Raw genomic sequence first — 23,378 nt, forward strand, 5'->3', positions numbered from 1 at the left:
AGGATGCTGGGAACTTTTCCTAGGCAAAGAAGAGGAGGTAGAGAATAAGCAAACGAAATATTTGATAAGTAATTTTCCCTTTTTTGTGCCTGCAGGGGAAGAAATGGAACTGGTATTTGGACTATTTATTTTCAGAAGGGTTACAAGGCTTGAAACTTTTCATAAGAAGCAGTATTCATCGTTCTTCTGTCCCCTGAGCAGAGAGCATAAATCACCTGATCAACATTAAATGAATGTTGACAGAAACAAACTGAGCATATGGGACTAAATTCCTTCCTTGTTGCTGGAGAGGTCAAGTGGCTCAACTTGAGTTTCCATACTCATTTCACCAACAGACTGCCATCCTCAGGGAGCGCTTAGACTGGCCTTCTATCCATGGATCAGGAGAGCCTCAGTGTGGCTAATTTTATTTTTCAGGATCTAGATTCTTTAGCTCATTAGTGAAAAATGACTTCATCATCAGGCTCTGCCTTCCACCAAATTATACATAAAGAGACATATCTGTTATGTGGTGGGATTTTTCACATTCTTGTGGACTATGAGCTGCATTTTTGATGGAAGAGAGCAGGTAAATAATATATAGTGGCAGTTCAGCTACAGACATATTCATGCAAAATACTCAGCTGCCTCTGTAAAACCTCTGTGGATATTGCCATTTTTCTTATTGTGAACAACCACACCAACACCAAGTTAAGAGGATACATTTCTAACTCTAAAAGGTGGCTCTAAGTAGTTGGTAGATTCCTGGGCCTTCACTGGTAGCAGTTTGATGAGAGAAGGAAGGGAAGAGGATTGTGGGATAATCTACATTCCTATTTATACCAGTTTGATTTCACAAAACTGCTCTATTTTGTGTGTGTGCGCGCATGTATGTGTATGTATATATCCCATTTTTGAGTGTTTAGGTCCAAATAAACTAACTGTAACTATTTTCAGGAATAATTCTGAAGCTTTTAAAAAGTTGTATAATAGCTAGAGTATCTTGCTGAAAATTGACTACAAAATTTTGCTTCAGCGCTGCTGAATAACTCTCCCTCTTTTAATAAAATTCGTATCATTTGAAAGAAATCAAGCTGAATTTATTTTTATTTTTAAGTGCACATTGTGGCTCTTTTTTTTTCCTTTTAAAGCAAAACAGAACCCTAAACTATATTATTGGATGGTGTTCAAACTAGAAATACTATTTATTCATTCATTTTTGATTTAATACGTATTTATTGAGCTTACTATGTACCATGTATTCTTCTGTGTGCTGGTTATACAGTATCTGCTTTTGTGGAATTTACTACATTCTATTGGAGAAGACAGATAATACAGATGTAAACAAATGTATAATATCAGGTGAAAAAGCAAGGAATAGGGACAGAAACAAACTGAGCATACGGGACTAAATTCTTCCCTCATTGGTAGAGAGGCCAAGTGGCTCCACTTGAGTTTCCATACTCATCACCAATACACTGCCATCCTTAGGGAGTGCTTGGATTGTCTTTCTATCCATGGCTCAGGAGAGAGAGCCTCAATGTGGCTAATTTTATTTTTCAGGATCTAGATTCTTTAGTCCACTAGGGAAAAATGACTTCATCATCAGACTCTGCCTTCCACCAAATTATACATAAAGAGATGTACATGTTTGAGGGGGTTGCTACTTTAGATAAGATGGTTAGGGAAGGCCTGTTCGAAGAGGTGACATATGCAGAGGCCCTAATGAAATAAGTGTATGAACCATGTGAATATTTGGGGAAAGAGCATTCTGGGAAGAGGTAAAGGCAAGTAAAAAGGCTTAAAAATGTTAACTTACTTGGCATGTTTGAGGAATAGCAGAGGCCAGTAAGGTTACAACATAGTGATTAAGGGAGAAACATGGTAAGAAAAGAAATAGGAGAGAAAGCCAGAGAGTAGTTCATGAAGATCCTTATAGCCTGGTATGGATACGTAATGTGAAGCCATTAGAAGGACTGAGAGCAGAGGAGTGACATCATTTTACTTACCTGTATGGAACTGCAGTGTGAAGGTTAGACTGAAGAGGATTAAGGGTGAAAGCAGAGAGACCAGTTATGTTATTACAGTGTTCCAGGCAAGAGTCTTAGACTAGTGTGGTGGATGATGGAGAGTTGGGGGGTAGTTAGATACTGGACGCAAGCTCTAAAGGTAAAGAAGATAGGATCTGCTGATAGCTTGGATATGAGGAGAGAGAAAGGGAGGAGTAAAGGATGACTCCTAGGTTTTTAACTGAGTAGCTGGGTGAATTCTGAAACAGAGATGAGGAACAGATTTGGAGGAATGTGGAATCACGAGTTCTTTTTCAGTCATGTTAGTTTGGAGATGCTAAACAGGCAGTTGGCTATCCAAATCTAGAGTTCAGGGTACAATTTGGTACTGACAAAATTGATTTGGGAATCTTTGCTGAATAGCCATGACATTGGATGAGATCACTTAGTACAGCTTGAAAAGAAAGTGGCAAAGGACTGAGCCCTGGAGTATGCCAATGTTAAGAAGTAGAGGAGAAGAGGAGGAACCAGCAAAAGACTGAGAAGGACCCACCAGTGAGCTTAAAGAAAAGTCAGGAGACTGGTGTGCTGGAAGCCAAGTACAGAAAGTGTTTCAAAAAGGAAGGGTTATTTAATGGTGTGGAATGTAGCCTATATACCTGGATAAAAGAAGCTTTAGCTGCTTTGAAGTAAATCTGATAGCTTCCCCAATGGGTAACTATTTAGAGAATTCTCTTTTGTTTTTACATTTGTACTCCAAATAACTTCCCATATTGTTTTTCAGAACATGGTATTTTGATCCTTAAGATCATGTAGAACTTTAAATTGTGAGAAGGGGTTTGATTAGTTTTTATGAAATTTAACCAGTAACAATCTTCAGATCATGGAAGAAACTTTTCTAAACTTAAGTTCATGTTCTGGGAGAAAAAAAATTTCTCCTTTAGTTTGCCTTTTTGTTCAATAATGATTCCCTGGGTACCTTTTTGACCATATTCTTCTCTTGATCAATTTTTTAACCCACTTACGATTAGATATACAGCTATGCAAGTATGCCAAATCTAGTTATTTGAAAAATCTTTTTTGAAGAATCTTCACGGCAAAGAAAAACAAAATTTAAATAAGAATAGCTATTTTGTTTCAGTGCCAAACATGTCTAGAAAAGAAAAGAAATAGAAAATGTGGTTTATTTTCCCAATTGTACAAAAAGAACACTTTGTTTACCCAGTATTTGTGTAAAATTGTTGATGTTATAAATATTGACTTAATATTCAATAACACTGCTATTAGATTTCTAACTTATTTTTCTTTTTATCATAACTTCTCCTTTGGTCTTGGGGACAATCTGGAAAGAAAAGTAGATAAGTCTATGGTGCCTCACATAACTTTTATTAACATAGTAGAAATTCTCTTTATATCAGATACATTTTTTTATCATAAAATGGTTTACTAGATAGAAGAAAAATTATTCTCTAAAATTGGTATTATATTTTTAAGATTTTTTTCAATTGATACTACTTTCACTTTGTTTAAATTATTAGGTTTTTTAATATAGAGAGCCTCTGTTTCTGTCATGTAAAAAAAAATCAGTTTCAATTAAAGATGGATGCTATGGACTGAATGTTTGTTTCCCTCAGATTCATATGTTGAAGCCCTAACCCCCAATGTGATGGTGTTTGGAGATGGGGCCTTTGGGAGGTAATTCAGTTGTGAGGGTGGAGTTCCCATTAATGGGATTAGTGCCTTTATAAGACGAGACAAGAGAGATACGATCTTTCTCTCCACTGTGTGAAGATCCAGCAAGAAGGCAGCTGTCTACAAGCTAGGAAGAGGACCCATGCTGGCACCCTGATCTTGGACTTTTAGCCTTCAGAATTGTGAGAAGTAAATTCGTTTTTTAAAGCCACCCAGTCTGTGGTATTTTTGTTATATAGCAGCCTGATCTGACTAAGACAATGGGCAATAGTGTTTAACAGAATATACTGTTGACCAGAATCATTAATGCTTTATTTTTATAATATTCAGAAGAGGATATCTTCCCAAGGAGCATAATAGTACATGTGAATTAAAGTCCATTTTAAAGTATATAACAGGAATGCAACATTTTTCAGCTTGCCGGGAAGAATATTAGCTTATCTAAATAGATTTGGTGCACAGAGCTGGAGGCTGGCTGTTAAGGAGTCCTTCAATTGCTTCTAGTTGTAGGTTCATCATTAGTGAATTGTACGACCTTGGAATTCACTTAAATACTTTGCCTCTTGATTCTCTCTTTGGTAAAATTTAGATTCTGATGTCTGTCTTTCAAAGGTTTGGCATATAAAATGATAGAAAATTTGTAGAATTTTCATTGAAAACCCACAAAGGGGAAAAGAGATATAAAAGTTTTTCCTACTTTGGAAGCTGTATTTGATCAAAGTATATCTTATAGAAATGCAATTAAAGACTATCCCAGGAGGTATTGGCTTACTGAAGTAATGCACATTCTCTGTACTTTACTTTCTGTGTGAACAGAGGTTTCCTGAGCCTTTCTGAGAAAAGTGCTGAAAGTATGAATGAATAAGCACCTACTTAATAGTTTGACATCCTAAGCATTTATGAGTATTCCAGCCCTGGATACAATAACATAGTTAATATCACATATGAAATTGAACAAGATTGAATTTTTAATATGCTGTACTTTCCCCTTGTATCTATTTGTAGGTGAACTTTCTATTAATTACCTGGGGTAGTGAGGAAGAAGATAGTATATAATTGTTTAATTAGACGTGAATTTCAACTTAAAAAAACTGAATCCTTTTTCTATTTGTAATCAGTTTTGTGGACTAGGTTAAATTCACAAACTTGATCGTCAGTTTCTGCATAGTCAAGCTCAATGGAACTTCTCCCTAGAAAAATATCTACCTAATTGGTCAAAATTAGCAAAGACAGTCATTGAAAGTCTCTGGAGAATGATAAAGGGATTTGCAACAAATTGAAAACCATTTATTCAAAATGTACAAAACTCAGTAATAGTAGTAGGAGTCTTTAACATGTGAGATAGAGGTTACACCCATTTTCCCACCCAACTCTGCGTTGCAGAAGAGGTATTACAGTGAGCTTGGCAGCCAAGTGGCAGCTCCTATCTCCCCCAGATACTGTTCCATAATATAGAGGTTCCAACAGGGTCAGAGAAAACCTCAAAGGCTGGCAACACCCTGGCCCTGCCTGAGGGACCTGACTTTATTTGGATTGTGGAGCAATTTGTGCCTCAAAGGAACTGTCCAAAATAAAAATCAGCAAACAATCAGTGGAGGCCAAAAGCATGGTATGATACTAATAGAGGCAGACCAGCCAGAAGTTTAACAGACCAGAGAAAGAGCCAGCAAAGGAGGCCTGGTGATATGGAAGAGTGTGCACATACCTAAGGCCACACTCTCTCAGGAGCAACTGGAGAGGAAACTGCTTTGCTATTAGTCCTTGACTAAATGTGAGACAAACTTGTAAGCTCCCTGAAGTGTGAAAGCAGTCTTTAAGCCACACAGGTCAAACAGCAAAAAATGAAAACCTTACTGGCTCAGGGGCTTAAGTACAATTCCAATCAATCAGTGGATGACTGCTAAACTATACTGACCCAGGGATTACCCTTAGGAACCCAGGTGTCATGATGAAAAATAAAAAATCCAAACAGGAAAATTAGAGGCTACACACTATGGGGGAACTGATTTCACAGAATTAGTCTAGCCAAGTTGCTATAAGACTCTGGAGCAGGGACAATCCAGTGCTGTTACAATATATTACCTAATTGTTCAGATTAATAAAGAAATAGGAAAGTGTGACCCATATTCAGGGAAAAAAAAGACAAATTGCCTTTGAGGGGGGATCAAATATTGAACTTAGTGGACAAGGACTTCAAAGCAGCTATTATAAATATGTTCAAAGAACTTAAACCATGTTTAAATAATTAAAGGAATATGTAATGACAATGACTCATCAAAAAGAAAATACCAGTAAAGGATCGAATACATACACACCACACCCTAAATGGAAGTGCTGGACTTGAAAACAGTGAGGAAAAATGAACAGAGCCTTATGAAAATGTAGTACGGCATTAAGCACACAAACACACTCATAATGGGTATACCAGAGGAGGAGACAAAGGGACAAAAAATATTTAAAGAAATGATGGCTGATAATGCCCCAAATTTGATGAAAAACAGTCTATACATTCAAGAAGCTTGGGAAAATACTAGCGAAGCAAATCCAGCAACATATAAAACGGATTATAATCCATGACCAACTGGGATTTACTCCAGTAGCGCAAGGTTGGCTTAACATCAATGTAATACACCATACCAAAATGTTGTTTAAAGAAAGTAAAAATACATCTAATAAATGCAAAGACGTCCCATGATCATAGATCAGAAGACTGAATACTGTTAAGATAGTAATACTCCCCAAACTGATCTACACTTTCAATGCAATCCCATGTTCATTGCAGCTCTATTTACAATAGCCAGGACATGGAAGCAACCTAAGTGCCCATCATCGGGTGAATGGATAAAGAAGATGTGGCACATATATACAATGGAATATTACTCAGCCATAAAAAGAAATGAAATGGAGGTATTTGTAGTGAGGTGGATGCAGTTAGAGTCTGTCATACAGAGTGAAGTAAGTCAAAAAGAGAAAAACAAATACAGTATGCTAACACATATATATGGAATCTAAGGAGAAAAAAAAAAAGAAAAGGTCATGAAGAACCTAGTGGCAAGACAGGAATAAAGACACAGACGTACTAGAGAATGGGCTTGAGGATATGGGGAGGGGGAAGGGTAAGCTGGGACAAAGTGAGAGAGTGGCATGGACATATACACTACCAAACGTAAAATAGATAGCTAGTGGGAAGCAACCGCATAGCACAGGGAGATCAGCGCGGTGCTTTGTGACCACCTAGAGGGGTGGGATAGGGAGGGTGGGAGGGAGAGAGGTGCAAGAGGGAAGAGATATGGGAACATATGTATATGTATAACTGATTTACTTTGTTATAAAGCAGAAACTAACACACCATTGTAAAGCAATTATACTCCAATAAAGATGTTAAAAAAAAAAAAACAAAAACAAAACAAAAAAACCCCAGCTGGCATTTTGCAGAAATTGATAAGATGATCCTAAAATTCAAATGGAAATAAAAAGTACCATGAATAACCAGAACAATACTGAAAAAGAAGAACAAAATTGGAGGACTCATACTTCCCGCTTTCAAAGCTTACTACAAAGCTACACTAATCAAGACAGTGTTGTACTGGCATAAGGATACACAAAGATCAATGGAATAGAATCGAGAGTCCAGAAATAAACCCATTCATCTAGGGTCAATTTGATTTTCAACAAGGATGCCAAGACAGTTCAATGGGGAAAGAAAGTGGTGCTGGGAAAACTGGATATCCCCATGTAAAAGAGTCTGGTTGGACTGTTTATCACGTCAAATACAGAAATTAACTTAAAATGGGTAAGAAGCCTAAATGTAATGTCTAAAACTATAAAACTCCTAGACAAAACATTGGAGTAAATCTTCATGACCTTAAGTTAGTCATTGATTTTGTAGCTCTGATAACAAAAGCACAAACAATAAAAGAAAAAATTCATGAACTTCATCAAAATTAAAAACTTTGTGCTTTAAATGAGACCACCAAGAAAGTGAAGAGAAAATTCACAGAATGGGAGAAAATATTTGCAAATCATATATCTGATAAATGTCTTGTATCCAGAGTCCATAAAGAACTCTTACAACTCACTAATAAGGACAACTCAATTAAAAAATGGGCAAAGGATCTGAATATTTCTTCCCAGAAAAGAAGGGTAATAAGAACATGAAAAGGTGCTCAACATCATTAGTCATTAGATAAATTCAATCAAAACCATAGTGAGATACCACCTCACACCCTTTAGGATGGCTATAATAAAAAAGACAGAAGTGAGGATGTGGAGAAATTAAAACTTGTACATTGCTGCCTGGGCTATAAATGGTTGTAGCCACTTTGGAATACAATTTGGCAGTTCCTCAAAATTTTAAACATAGAGATACCATATGACTGAGCAATTCCACTCCTGGATATATACTCAAGAGAAATGAAAACATGTCCTCACAAAAACTTGTACACAAGTGTTCATAGCAGCATTATTCATAATAGCCCCAAAGTGGAATCAATCCAAATGTCCTACTGATGAACAGATAAATAAAATATGCTATTTCCATATAATGGAATACTGTTTAGCAAAAAAAAAAAAAAAAAAAAAAAGGAATGAAGTCATACATATTATAATATGGACAAACCTCAAAAACATTATACAAAGTGAAATAAGCCACTCACAAAAGAGCACATACTGTATGGTTCCATTTACATGAAAATGTCCACAGTAGGCAAATTGATAAAGACAGAAAGTAGTTAAGTGGTTGTCTGGGGCTGACGGGGATAGGGTGGAGGTAACAGAGAGTACTATAGACTGAAAGTTTGTGTGCCCCCAAAATTCATATGCTGAATTTCCAGTGTGATGATATTTGGAGGTGAGGCCTTTGGGGATGATTAGGTCAGGAGAGTGGACCCCTTATGAATGGGTTGAGTGCCCCAGAGAGCTTCCTTGCCTCTTTCACCAGGTAAGGTTATAGCAAGAAGATGGCTGTCTATGAACCAGGAAGCTGGTCTTCACCAGACACACTGAATCTGCCAGCACCTTGATCTTGGACTCCCCAGCCTCCAGAGCTGTGAGAAATAAATTTCTATAGTGTATATGCTACCCAGTTTATGGTATTCTGTTACAGTCCCCAAAGGACTAAGACGGGAAGTGACTGCTAATGGGTATGAGGTTTCTTTTTAAGATGATAAAAGTGTTCTAAGCTCTGTAAATATAATAAAAAACACTGAATTTTATGTTATTAAATTATATCACTAAAGCTCTTAAAAAAAACTTATAAGAACTGTTTCAGGCTTCCCTGGTGGTGCAGTGGTTGAGAATCTGCCTGCCAGTGCAGGGGACACGGGTTCGAGCCCTGGTCTGGGAAGATCCCACATGCCGCGGAGCAACTAGGCCTGTGAGCCACAACTACTGAGCCTGCGCGTCTGGAGCCTGTGCTCCACAACAAGAGAGGCCGCGACAGTGAGAGGCCCACGCACCGCGATGAAGAGTGGCCCCCGCTCGCCGCAACTAGAGAAAGCCCTCGCACAGAAACAAAGACCCAACATAGCCAAATAAATAAATAAATAAATAAAATTAAAAAAAAAAAAGAACTGTTTCAACTCCTGCTTTGGAAAAGGATGAGATGAGTAATCCTTTTTTTTTTTTTTTTTTTTTTTAAATTTATTTATTTATTTATTTTTGGGTGTGTTGGGTCTTCGTTTCTGTGCGAGGGCTTTCTCTAGTTGCGGCAAGTGGGGGCCACTCTTCATCGCGGTGCACGGGCCTCTCACTATCGCGGCCTCTGTTGTTGCGGAGCACAGGCTCCAGACGCGCAGGCTCAGCAGCCGTGGCTCACGGGCCTAGTTGCTCCACGGCGTGCAGGATCTTCCCAGACCAGGGCTCGAACCCGTGTCCCCTGCATTGGCAGGCAGACTCTCAACCGCTGCGCCACCAGGGAAGCCCGAGATGAGTAATCTTAAAGATCGCATGTTTGCATAATGATTATCTTAACTGTATAATAAGAAATTTGGAAAAATTATAGTCATAAAATCATTATTTGCTTCTCTTCTATGTCATACCTTGCCCTCTTCCAGTCTAGGAAATTAGGAATATGCAAAGAGAATTTTATGTGGTAATTGTGCAGCCATCAAGCATTTTAAAGAATTTTTAAAGGTAGATACCAGATTTACATGTTTATTTGAGATATTTTAGGGTCAGTAAGGAAAAAAGATAGGCTGGAATAATTTTCTAAAGTATAGATAGGCAAGTGGAAGTAGGTTATGAAATAGTGGGTAAAAATCATTGTAATATTGTTTCTCTTTAAAAAGGTTTCTGATCAATTTTAGAGGTATTTGTATATTTTTCTACCAAAAATAAAAATATAATATAGCTATAATGGATGTATTCAAACAAATAAAGTGCAACTGAATTTCTAACAAAATATTTAGTTAATTTTCCTTATTCTGAATGAGGATACAGCCAGAGTGAATGATATTTTAAATAGAAATGGGAAATTTTCACTTTTTTTAAAAAAAATAAATTTATTCATTTATTTTTGGCTCATTGGGTCTTCGTTGCTGCGTGTGGTCTTTCTCTAGTTGCAGAGAGTGGGGGCTACTCTTTGTTGCGGTGCGCGGGCTTCTCATTGCGGTGGCTTCTCTTGTTGTGGAGCACAGGCTCTAGGCGTGCGGGCTTCAGTAGTTGTGGCACGCGGGCTCAGTAGTTGTGGCTCGTGGGCTCTAGAGCACAAGCTCAGTAGTTGTGGTGCACGGGCTTAGTTGCTCCGTGGCATGTGGGATCTTCCTGGACCAGGCATCGAACCTGTGTCCCCTGAAATTGCAAGCAGATTCTTAACCACTGAGCCACCAGGGAAGTCCAATTTTCACGTTTTTATATGGATAATTGTAAAGAAAAATTTATTAATCTATTTAATTTCAGGTGAGAATTGTAAACGTTAAGCTTATTTCAATTATTTAACCGAGTTTCTAAGATGCTCTGTGTAAAAAATTCTCTCTTCCTCCACCTTCTGATCTCCTGTCACTGTCTCTTATTGGCAGACTCCAACAGTAAGCTTAGTTAGCAAGAGAGCCTGGGAAATGCACGAAGCATATAGAATGGTAGGAGTAGAGTTGAGGGGCAATGAGTAAATTGCTGGCACAGGTCCCTAGAATTTAATTTTTAAAGATTGTTGAGATGTTGTCTTAAGTGTTGCTTAATTCATCTTTGTATATAATATTCATATGAGTAATTGTTCTACCCTTTCCAAATCAATGAATAATCATTTTCTAACACAGAGGAAATAGAAGAAAAATAGATACTGGGTAATTTTGCTTTTTCTATTCCATTCTTTAAAGTTTAAGTATCTGGAAACTTTGAATAAAAACTTGAACTAATGGTATAGTGGTTAAGAGGCTAGATTGTCTAGTTTAGAATCTAGACTCTGCCACACTCTAGGTGTGTGGCTTTGGGCAAGTTATTTAATCTCTCTGTGTCTCAGTTTCCTTATATGTAAAATAAGGGTAATAATATCATCTTCCTTTTAGAGTTGTTATAAGAATTATGTGAATTAGTACATGTAAAGCACTTAGAACAGTGCTTAGTATATAATGATCACTTCATGAATGTTAACCATTATTATCATTACTTCTTCATGCAATTTACCACCGTTAAGTACTAATATGGAGGAAGCAATTAAGCTTTCATTTCTCCAACATCAATTTGGTTTTGAAGGAAGTATTTTGCTTAACATGATAGTAATTGATGGACTCATAATCCTTACCTAGCAATTCTCCTTTGAAGTGAGAATCTTTAGTCAAGAAGACACTGAGGATTTTCAGGAAGGAGTTGTGAGATAGAGAAAATAGTTAACTTTGTTCTTGTTAATGTTTGACATTGATATATATTGTCAGAAAAACATACCAAGTGAAAGTAAAACTGACAATGCAGTGAATAGCCACTACGAAAAAAAGAAAGGGAAGCATTGGGAAAGAAATGGGGATGTCAGTAGTCTACTCTTGTTAAGCATCTTTCTATTGCAAACAGAAGAGGGATTTACTCCTGGAGACCAAGTGTAGGGATAAAGATATCTATGGGATCTGTAGTTACCAATAGAAGAGTTCTAGGGCAGACATTTAGAGTTGAAAGGAAAAGTACCCAGCCATTACTTAGGATGAATTTCAGAATACTTCATCACAAGCCTACAATTACTAAAATCCTATAATCAGTAATAGTCCTATTTTTTAAAAAGTCTAAAAAGAGTATATTCAATTTTTTTTTAATAAATTTATTTATTTATTTTATTTTTGGCTGCGTTGGGTCTTTGTTGCTGTGCGCGGCTTTCTCCAGTTGCTGCGAGCGGGGCTACTCTTCCCTGCAGTGCATAGGCTTCTCACTGTGGTGGCCTCTCTCGCCGCGGAGCACGGGCTCTAGGCGCGCGGGCCTCAGTAGCTGTGGCTTACGGGCTCCAGAGTGCAAGCTCAGTAGTTGTGGCGCACGGGCTTAGTTGCTCCGCGGCATGTGGGATCCTCCCAGACCAGGGCTCGAACCCGTGTCTCCTGCCTTGGCAGGCGGATTCTTAACCACTGCGCCACCAGGGAAGCCCCTATATTCAATCTTTTAAAGAGAAATTCGGAATTGCAGAAGATGTAGATTAAGGCTGAATCATCTAGGTGAGTCTCTGAATGCTTGTCCTAGGATGAAAAACTTATTAGACTAGATGATAGTATGACTAGGAAAGAAAGTTCAATACAACTTTATCTAGTTTACCTATGAGAATTTTTTTTAGATACAAGGTGGAATTAGAAAAGTGTTCTGATTATCTCTTGTTGCGTAACAAACCACCCCAAAGTTAAAATTACTGTATTTTTGTCTCCTCACATTTTTGTGGGCTGACTAGGCTCAGCTGGGCAATTCTTGGCTGGGGTTGGAGTCATCAAAAGGCTCTATTGGACTGGATGTTCAAGGTGGCTCATTCATATCACTGGTGGCTGATGTTGGCTCTGGGCTAGGAACTCAGCTGGGGCTGTCAAATGGAACAACTACCTGCTCCCTCTCCATGAGGCCTGGACTTATCACAATATAATGGCTGAGTTCTGAGAGGGAATAGTCCCAGTGGCCCAGGTAGAAGCTGTAAGGCTTTTTCTGACCTTGCCTCAGCATTCACACACTCATTTCTATCTATTGGTTAAAAGAAAGTCACGAGACCAGTCAAGATTCAAGGGGAAGGGAAGGATATGGGATAGGTCACATAGGGTGTGAATACAGGGAGGCATGGGCTCATTGGAGGACCACCACAGGAAGAAAAGACAATAATGTGTACATTTTGGCTTGTAGAAAAGAGTCGAAGCAAGAAGGCTGGAATGAAATTATACCACTGAGGAATTACTGGGGAATATTCAGCATGGGAAAGAGAGTGAAGGGAATTAAGTATTGTGTCTATGATGAGTAGGCACTGTACAAAGGTGAATAAAATATGGTCTGCCCCCTCCAGGAGTTAAGGTCTTTTGGGTGAATATTTTGAAAATATCTCCTGCCTATTGGTTTGTACTGTGTGTGTGTGGGGGGGGGTGGGTAGTTGAATGTTAGCACAAAAATGGTGGTTTTACTTTATATTTTATTCAAGAGGGAGAATTGTGGGCAGGGGCTTAGTCATAAATGCCTTTTGTGCTAAGCTAAGGAATTCAAACATATTAAATGGTATGAAGAACCACAGCAGGTATTAAATAGAGGAGCAACATGATCAGATTTGGGTTTTTGGAAAGCAAGAAGACCAACTAAGAGGTTTTTGCTGCAATTAAGGCAAGACGGGGCCTGAATCAAGGCAGTAGCTATAAGAATAGAGAGACTGATTAGAAAGATTTAAGAAGTAGACTCAGTATCAGACTTGTGACTGATGATATAGGAGTGTCTTATCAGCCCAGAATTCTCAGGTTTCTGACCTAACCTCCTGGGTAAATAAAATAGTACCACTCACTGAGTTTGGTTTAATCAGAGTCCTTTGATTGAAAACAGCAAAAAATTAAAATAAAAATGCGTTCTCTGGTTAGGAAGGGTAAAGAAAGGGAGAAGGTAATGTTTTTAAAAAGTCAAACACAAGTTTAAATGTGTGATTCCACTTATAATTTAACCTTGAGCAAATTACTTAGCCTCTACTAACTTCAGTTTTTTCATTGCAAAAACGGGATAATATGAACTACCTCCCAGGCTTGTGGTAAAAAAATAAATACCATAATAGACATATTGTACAGCACAGAAGATACTCAATACATATTAGTTAAATTAATAAATACTTTTCTTATTCTCCCATTGCATTCCTAATGTCACAAGTATATCAAGAATGGAGGAAGCAGAATATGAAGATCCCCAGGACAGGATATTTCTGAGGCTGGTCAGTAATATTGCTGTAAAAGCCTGGCAAGAAACTCCTCACCAGCCCCACAGAGAAAAACTTCCATCAGAGAAAAATCCCCTACCAAAGATCTCTCAGGTGGAGCCTCTTTTTACTCCTAGCTCTTCCTTACGTCCTACTAGGCCTTATCTTTGAAAAATAGTAATTCCAATATAAATATTAGGATCAGTCCTCATTCATTCAACAAATATTTAATGATCCGGTACTTGTGTATTAGTCAGCTCAGGCTACCAAAACAAAATACCACAGACTGGGTGGCTTAAACACAGACATTATTTTCTCACAGTTCTGGAGGCTGGAAAGTCCAAAGTCAAGGTGCTAATTTGGCTTCTGGTGAGAGTTCTCTTCCTGGTTTGCAGATGGCTACCTTCTTGTTGTGCCCTCACATAGACTTCCCTCGGTGCATGTGAATGGAGACAGAGAGAGAGAGAGAGAGAGAGAGAGGAAGAGAGAGAGAGCACAAGAGAGCACTGGTCTCTCTTCCTCTTCGTACAAGGACACTAATCCCATCGGATGAGGGCCCTACCCTTATGGCCTCATCTAACCCCAGTCACCTCCGAAAAGACCCTATCTCCAAATACAGTCACATTAGGGGTTGGGGCTTCTACATACGAATTTGGGGGAACACAAACATTCAGTCTATAGCACTATGTATAAGCATTGTGATAGACTAGATTTAGAAAGCTAAAAAAGAAAAGGTTCCTGACATGGTTCATCTCCACAGTACACACATATAGTATAGCAGAGTGGTTTTGGAATCACACAGGCTTGAGTTTGAGTTCCAGCTGAATGACCTTGTGAAAGTTACTATCAATTTGTGTCTCATTTCTCTCATTTGTAAAATGAAAAAAACAAGAGTACCTAATTCATTTAAAAGATATTTGTTCTGTAACTACTATTTGCCAGCTTTTCTACTAGAGCCATAGGGTTGTGGTATAACTGAAAGATCATAAAAATATATAATGTGCCTAGCACAATATAAATATTCCATTAATGTGAGTTATTGTTATAAGGCAGAGCCTCATTGAAAATTGAATTCCAAGGCTAGGATTTCCAAGTCAACATGTCCAAAACCAAAGTCATCATTCCCTCCTGATATGCCTCTTACCTCTTAATCCTCCCCCACCCCAGACAGATAAATAAATAAAGTCTGTTTTTCCTCCTGAGTTCCCTTTCTCTATAAACATCTAAGGAGTCATCCAAATTAGCCATGTCCATCACCTTTGATTTTTCTCTTTCTTCCCCCACACTGAACTGGTCACTTGGTAGTGGTATGCCAGCTCACACTGGCTCAAGAGAGCTGACTGAGCGCACCTCTTCCCAATTCCACATCCAGCGACATCTAGTGGTACCTTTTTTTTTTTTAACATCTTTATTGGAGTATAATTGCTTTACAATGGTGTGTTAGTTTCTGCTTTATAACAAAGTGAATCAGTTATACATATACATATGTTCCCATATCTCTTCCCTCTTGCGTCTCCCTCCCTCCCACCCTCCCTATCCCACCCCTCTAGGTGGTCACAAAGCACCGAGCTGATCTCCCTGTGCTATGCGGCTGCTTCCCACTAGCTATCTATTTTACGTTTGGTAGTGTATCAGCCATGGGGAAGTATTTACACTATGGAAATCAACAAACACTGTAAATCGGGGCTTTTTTTTCCTTTTCTTTTCTGGAGAGCCAGTTGTTTACCAGCACATCACTGCTTCTTAGTGTGTTCAAATCTGCCACCTTTCAGTTCCCACTACCACTACCCTAGATATAGCTCTCATTTCTTATCTAGCCCTTTGCTAGAGCCTCCTCAATGGTCTCTTTACCTCTGCCTATCAAGCCTCCATACTCCCACAGAGCTCTCTTTGTTAATGTGGATTGGATTGTGTTTCATCTGCTTAGAACACCCCATTGCCTAGAGGAGTAAGTCCAGCCGCTTAACCTGACTTTCAATGCCCTTCACATTCTGCCCCACCTTACCTTGTTCCAGTCTCCCGGGCATCACTCTCACTTTGCTGATACCTTCCACTGTAGTCCTGCTCAGCTATTCACTTTCTTGAATCCACCATGCACTTACGTACCCCTGAACCCTTGCTCATGTTACTCTCATCCTGGAATGCCCTTCCCTGCCTGGTGACCAGTTTAAACAGCAGCTCCTGTTGGAAGTCTCACAGACTCTCCCCTTGTGGTCAGAATTAATTTCTTAGTGACTGTGCTATCAGGCTGAGCTTCCCCAAGAGGAGGAAACAGTGATAAAAGTCGTAGTAATAGCAGTAGCAGCAAGCTTTCAATAAGTAGAGATCTTTTGGATAGCTTGGTCCTCGGTAGATTTAAACAGGAAAAAAAAAAAGACTAGACAGCGTGGGCGCTAAACAAGGTGGCTCATCTCTGTGGGGGTCAGGAAGTATAACCAGAGATTCACATGACTGGAAGGGGCCATCTCTTTGCTTTCAGCAGAACTACTCCTAACCCACTTTAGACAAGCAAAGGAGAACTTTTTGAGAATGTCCTATAGAAGAGAAAAATAATCCTAGCAAACTACTTGCCTTGCCTGGTACCTCCCCCTCACTGTGAGCCCTGTTACCCTAAGTGGGAGGTGTGAGGGACTGGGATACAGGAATCCAGAGAGCGTACCCATGCGTGGGTTGGTAGCTCATTGGAGCTCTGGGTTCATTCTGCTCAGTCTGACATTGCCTTCGATCCCTCGGAATTAGATTGGTCACAAATGGTTGCTCACCAGCCCACTGTTTCTGAGGTTCAGCCCATCATGAGTGGAAAACAAAAGCAGGGCCTTCAAATGGCACAGGGATTGAGAGAAAACAGCAGACCTGGCACAGGAACGCCCAATGATGTTAACACACTGTGTGTATGCCCTTGGGGCCCTCCAGCCCTTCCCTGGGAGGACCAGAGACATTTCACTGGGTTAGTTGTTGTTTAAAGACTATGGAATGCCAGTCCAATGAGTGACTGGTGCAGCAGAGAACATAAACATAGAATTTAATACAGTTATGGCTACAATCCTATAACAAACAGAAGTGCCCACGTATGATTTTATGTCACTTTGTGAATTGAGTTCAAGAGGTTCTGACTCTAAGCGCGGTATGTAAAATAAAAGCAGTTAGTGCAGCTGTTACCATTGTACTCTCCAATCTGGAATTAAGTTACAGGCAGAAAGTGTAGACTATTTTTCCCACCTCAGTTTAATCACAGTTTGGAAGCAGGAAGCACATTTGTTGCTTCTTTTGGGACCCTTGCAATACTCAGCATTACTGTGCACACAGGAAACACTCGATAAATATGAAAGCCAGGAAAGGGTTTTAAAGATTCCTGCTTGACAGCCATTAGCATGGTCAAAACAGTATTCTCACCTTCACGTCCCACTCTCCCTAGTTCCTTTTGAGCCTTGTCTCAGCAAAAGACCCTCTACTCCCTCAAGTTAGTCCTAAATCAGTCTTCTCCTCAGTTGGCTCATCAACTGGATTTTCTCTCTGCCATATTTGTCTTTTCTTGGGGTCAACTGGGTACCCCAACTCACAGGACTAATTCCAGGAAAAGTGTTGCTGGGAGGAAGTTAAAATAATTTGTTAGGTTCCGGGCTTTGCACCTAACAATCACTTCCCTAAGTCTGCATTGTCCTCTTCGTCATGTGATGGAAAACTGGACAGGCAGGGGCTGGGTTGTGTTAGCAGGAATCATTTACCCTAGAGCAGAATGCATTGATGTGCAATAATTTCTTCTTTGGTGTTGATATTCTTCTGAAACTTCTGTAGTGCAACAAGTAGTTCCCTGAAATCCAAGTGTTGTTTCTACTTTACCTCCTCCAATCATGACACTTTTCCTACCACTCTTCTCAGCACGTGCTCCTTCCCCAGAGCAGTTCCAGCAATGGGCCCATGAAACTGGCCGAAGGGCTGTAAAATTTTATTCCCATCCATTGATCCCTGACAAGTTTGCTCTGATTCTGCATGAATAGCAATATTAGCTAGCATTTACTGAAAACTTCCCATGGGCCAAGCAATGCACTAGCCACTTCACATATGGATCTCATTTCGTCCTTATGTCTACTCTATGGCATGAGTAATTTTATTTTCATTTTACCAAGAGAGAAACTAAAGTCAGTAAGCAGGCATTAGAGTCAGGATTTGAGCCCAGGCAGTTGGCCTTCAGAACCTGTGCTGGTGACCCCTCTGCTATTACTACTCTGAAGTATTCAAATTAGTAAGTGCTCAATAAAAATTTGAATAAACAAAGAAATGATTAGAGGTCTCTATTTTTTCAAAGAGCTTCCTCCAAGTCCTCCCTCAGGCAGAATCACGTGTTTTTACAACGCCCTGGCCCATTGCCCTGAGCAGGGTTTAGACAGATGGTTGAGGGCAATTAGGTTGTGCTTGACTTTTTCAAGCACAATTGAGTCCCACTTCAGAGAAGTAGATAGCAGTTCAAAAGTGAAATTACCTTCTCTGGTCTGTTGAATATGAGTTAGCTGTGCTCAGGCAGCCTGCTTACTCTTAGCTACTCTCAGGAGAAAGGCTTGGGACCTGGGGAGTAGGTATCCCAAACCCACAACCTCAATAGCTGCAGTTTTCTCATGGGTAGAGGTAGAGGTAAAACAGGGAGGACACACAGAACTTCAGTCTGATAACATGATTTCTTTAAAATTATTGGGTCACTTAATCTTCATATGCCTCAGCCTCTCCATGATGAAATGGGAGCAATCTCTTTGGCTTGCTTTCTATTTCCAAAGCAAAATACAGAATCAAAATGCTTCTAAGACTGCAAAGGTTCTCTGAAGGCTTAGCTGATTGCAAGCACCATCTCCAGAAGTTGGGGTGTACTGGTGCAAAGAGGTGTGATGGGAACAATTCAGGTAAAATGGTAGATTGGGGAGAGGGCAATGAGGAACTGCCGGAATAGGACTTGTTTGTTGTTGCTAAGAAGGTTGCAATAGGAGATTATTATTTATAATGCACTTTAGATTTACAAAGTACTTTACAACCATTCTTCAGTGCAGTCTTACAAATTGGTGTAAGACTGAAAGTAATGAGGCCAAGTCTGAAAGAGCCAGCCAGTGGGTAGTAAGTATGAATAGTAATTGAAATGAGAAGATGACAAATATACTTCTCAGGCTCAGTACAGTATACCTCTAAGAGCCTTGTTCCCTGCTCTTGTAACTGTTTCCAAGAAGACTCTGGATTCACGCTGTGGCTGGGTAAAGGTGGAGAGCCAGTTTGCTTTGGTGATGTTTGAGGTTGCTTAGCACTGTATTTTGAGAGAACTGCATCTGTTTTGCCCTGATACCCCTCTGTACTTCCCTTGCCTTATTATAGCACTTCCCTCATTCTACTTTGTTTTGTAGTCGTTTTGGGTAGGTGACTGGCTCCCCTATTAAACAGGAAATGTGGTTTAGTCATCTTTGTGTCTTGGTTTGGTGTTAGAAATGTTTTACCTGATAGGCCCTCCCTTATAGCCCTCCAACCCGAGGAACCAAATCAATTCTAGCTGATCCCAGTTCTGGATGCTTTAATAATAGGCAGATCAAGCATATACTTAGGAAACCAACTAAATAGAGGCATTAAAGATTTTTTTTAAAGAATTGGATATTTGATATTTCAAAAAAGGATTGACACAATGAAATACAAATTCATACCCTCTAGTATGGCTATAATCAAAAAGACAATAACAAGTATTGGTGTGGTGGGAATGTAAAATGGTACAGCCACTTTGATAAACAGTCTGGTAGTCCCTCAAAAGTTAAACAGAGAGTTACCATATAACCCAGCAATTCCATTCCTAGGTATATACTTAAAAGAATTGAGAACATGTGTCCATACAAAAACTTGTACACAAATGTTCATAGCAGCAATACTCAATAATAGCCAAAAAGTGGAAACAACCCAAATGTCTATCAACTGATGAATGGCTAAACAAAATGTGTTATATCCATACAAGGGAATATTATTCAACCATAAAAAGGAATGAAGTGCTGATACATGCTACAACAAAGAATAACCTTGATAACATTATGCTGAGAATAACATTATGCTGAGTGAAAGAAGCCAGACACAAAAGACCACATATTGTATGATTCCATTTATGTAGAATGTCCAGAATAGGAAAAATCTACATAGACCAAAAGTAGATTAGTGGTTGCCTAGGGCTGGGAGGGAGTGGAGGGTAAAAGGAGTGACTGATAGGGGTTCTTTTGGGGGGGAAAGTGATGAAAATATTCTAAAATTGATTGTTGTGAGGGTTGCACAACTTTGAATATATTATACGCCATTTAATTGTACACTTTTAATGACTGAATTATATGGCAATAAAAAAGAATTGCAGTAGTAATTATGGGAAAGGTCAGATTCTGTTGAACCATCTTATGCTTAGTTTATAGGTTTACATCTTATGTTTAGTTTATAGAGTTTGTAACACTATCTCTTCTGTGCTTAGGGCTTCTAAATGTCTTGATCTGGACTTGCTCAACTCTAGCCGCCCATTATACATCACACTGAAGCTTCCTCTCTGCCTTCTCCTTCAATATGATTTGCCCTGTATCCCATACCTGTCTGGTGATTAGAATGAAAGTGATATGACAGATGCCTTAACCTGAAAGAAGTAATTAGTAGGAAAGTGCAGGTCTCATGGCAATGCCAGCAGGGGAAATCATTTTGATTAGTGATAGCATTTCAGTCCTCCTCAAATCATACCAGGTAGATACCTATCAACTCTATTCACCCCTATAAGGTTGAATCTGAGGAGGGAACAGTGTGGTAGCTCTGAGTTTGATTGGTTATTGGCCAGAGAACACTGTGTGAGGCATCCTTTTAACACTGACAGTCTCACCTTGAAATTGTCACTTTGCCTCTGCCAAGCAAATATCTTGTCTGTCTTGCAAGATGTGTAGAGCTCACTACTTGATGTAAAAGATAGCTCTTGTCTGTTAGGTCCAGGCTTTCTTTCTTTCTTTTTAAAAATATATTTATTTATTTATTTATTTTGGCTGTGCCAAGTCTTAGTTGTGGCACGTGGGATGTTTGTTGCTGTGTGTGGGATCTTCATTGTGGCGTGAGGGATCTTTAGTTGCTACATGCAAAATCTTTTAGTTGCAGCATGCATGTGGGATCTAGCTCCCCAACTGAGGATCGAACCTGGGTCCCCTGCATTGGGAGTGCAGAGTCTTACCCACTGGACCACCATGGAAGTCCAGGTCCTGGCTTTCTTTAGATTCCAAAACAACTTCAAGATTTAGAGGCATCACTGAAAGGGGACTCTACCTGTTGGTGGCTAAGGTACTTACCAGATGTTATGCCAATATGTACTTTTGAGTGCAACAAGAAGTGGTAATTTCTAGGATGTGCCCTGCTTTGAATATTGATGTCCTGCCTAGAAGAAGGAGAGAAGTGGGAAGAGCATCAGCACTGGAGTCAGATGGATTTGGGATGGAATTCCAGCTTGCATGTCTTACTAGCTTAATGAACTTGAACAGCTTACTTAACATTTCCGAGATGCAGTTTCCTTGTTTATAGAGTTGGGAACAATAATCCTTACCTCACCTAGTTGTTGTGAGTATTACAGGAGGTAATAGCTGTCAAGTGTCTTACACTGTGTTTGGCACAGAGGCTGAGCTCCAAAAATGTTAGTTCCCTTCTCCTCTCAATGCAAGTTACAAGCAAGAAATGCTCATCTTGGCCCAGCAACCTAAACACAATGAAAGTACAAATCAGTAGCAGTGTCCTTTAGCCTAGAAAACCAATAGTTCTTATCGGGTTGTACATCCTAGCCTAGAATCTCATATGTGAAGGTTGTTAGTGTGTGTGCATATATCTAGCCTTCTGGGCTGGAAGGAGGGATGGGAAGGTTGATAATGTGAAGGATGTGAATAAGACTCTGACTGCCTTGTTGGTATGTCTGCTTAAAGCACTATAGTATCTGATCTATCATGGAAACAGGGAGCTAATTACCTTTCTGGCTCTGCTTCCTTAGCTGCTATAATCTACTCTGGGTCTTTATGTCTTCTGCAGATAGAAGAATCACCAGGACGTTGAAGCAATGGAAATAGTAATCTCTTATATTTAAATAGCATTTTATAATTTCAGTATGTTCAATATATATTCATATCCATTATCCTGTTTGATTCTCAACCTAATCATGTGAATAGGGCAGATATTACCCTCTTTCCGGTGGAGGAAAAAACCCTAAGGCTCATAAAGGTTAACAGCAATTTAATAGCAAAATTGGGACTAGAACCTTTGTCTTCTGACTCCTAATTCAGTGTTCTTTCCACTGTACCATTTTTACTGTAGCTTGAATGGTTTTGGTCTAAATGGAATATATTTAAAAACATAAATAGAACATAATATTTGGTTATATAACATCCCAGCTGCTGAGTCTGGTGTAGCAGAAGCTTGAAAAGCAGAAGAGGGTGGGAGGTAACCAAGTGTGTAAGATGAGTTCCACATTTTGAGATGTTCAGCAGAAACAGCAGAGGGTGTTCAGGACATTGACTGGGACAACACTGATTCTTCAGCCCTTCTCTGTTGTGGCTTCACCTTATTCCTTACCAACTTCAATGACAAAATCCAGCCTTTTCAGCAGTGCGCCCCTACATTCCTAACATGTTCCTCCAACTTATCACCAAATTCCCTGCTCCGTTGTCTATGTCATACACACTTGGTGAAACTCCCTCCCCCCTACTCTCTGACTCATTCTCACAATCCCAAGTTCTCAGGCATTTCACCTCTGTCTGCCCCTCTACTTAATCCTTTCTATTTTGCTACATGAAATTCCCATTCGTTGGAAGCAATCTCTGCTAGATAAACAAAACAATGTGGCAAAAAGCACTCTGCAAATAACTGGCAAATGTTTATTATTCTTTACTGTTTAATTTTTTATTGAAGTATAGTTGATTTACAATGTTTTCAGTGTACAGCAAAGTGATTCAATTATACATATATATATAACTTTTTCAAATTCTTTTCCATTATATGTTTTTACAAGATATTGAATACAGTTCTCTGTGCTATACAGTAGGTCCTTGTTGTTTACCTACTTTATATATAATAGTGTGTATATGTTCATTTCAAATTCCCAATTTATCCCTCCCCCCTTTCCCTTTTGGTAAAAATGTTTATTATTCTTATTCTCTGCATTTTCTTAGTTCTACTTTTTATGTCCTAGCCTTACCTGAAACCTGGGAATTCTTTGCCCTGATGATGTTTCTTCCCTCCAAACTTGTTGGTAAGACAGTTTTGACCTGGTTGTGTGTGTGGTGGGTTCCTATAGGGCAGAGGGGAGGGCTTTCTCTAGTGGGGGAACATTCTTCCCAGTTCCCAGCTCATGGGAGTCAGCA

General features: G+C 39.3%; 1 protein-coding gene and 1 long non-coding RNA gene across 5 annotated transcripts in view; one reads left to right on the forward strand and one right to left on the reverse strand.

Moving 5' to 3' along the window:
• CENPI (centromere protein I) overlaps positions 1–23,378 on the forward strand; it is a 77,012-nt gene that overhangs the window by 47,023 nt on the left and 6,611 nt on the right. For 3 of the 4 annotated variants that reach the window (XM_082447568.1, XM_082447569.1, XM_082447570.1), the window contains exon 21: positions 96–9,294. The exons of the other annotated variant lie outside the window; for it this stretch is intronic. In XM_082447568.1, coding sequence (XP_082303694.1) covers positions 96–197 — 102 coding nt within the window. In that variant the 3' untranslated portion in view covers positions 198–9,294. Of the gene's footprint in view, positions 1–95; positions 9,295–23,378 lie in introns of those variants that run through there. 4 annotated transcript variants of the gene reach the window in all.
• LOC309653277 overlaps positions 9,294–23,378 on the reverse strand; it is a 115,887-nt gene continuing 101,802 nt past the window's right edge. The window contains exon 2 of the long non-coding RNA XR_014259063.1: positions 9,294–10,231. This is a non-coding gene — a long non-coding RNA (uncharacterized lncRNA). The remainder of the gene's footprint in view (positions 10,232–23,378) is intronic.

Source organism: Balaenoptera physalus (genome assembly GCF_965194825.1).
Source record: "Balaenoptera physalus genome assembly, chromosome: X".
Classification (NCBI taxonomy): domain Eukaryota; kingdom Metazoa; phylum Chordata; class Mammalia; order Artiodactyla; family Balaenopteridae; genus Balaenoptera; species Balaenoptera physalus.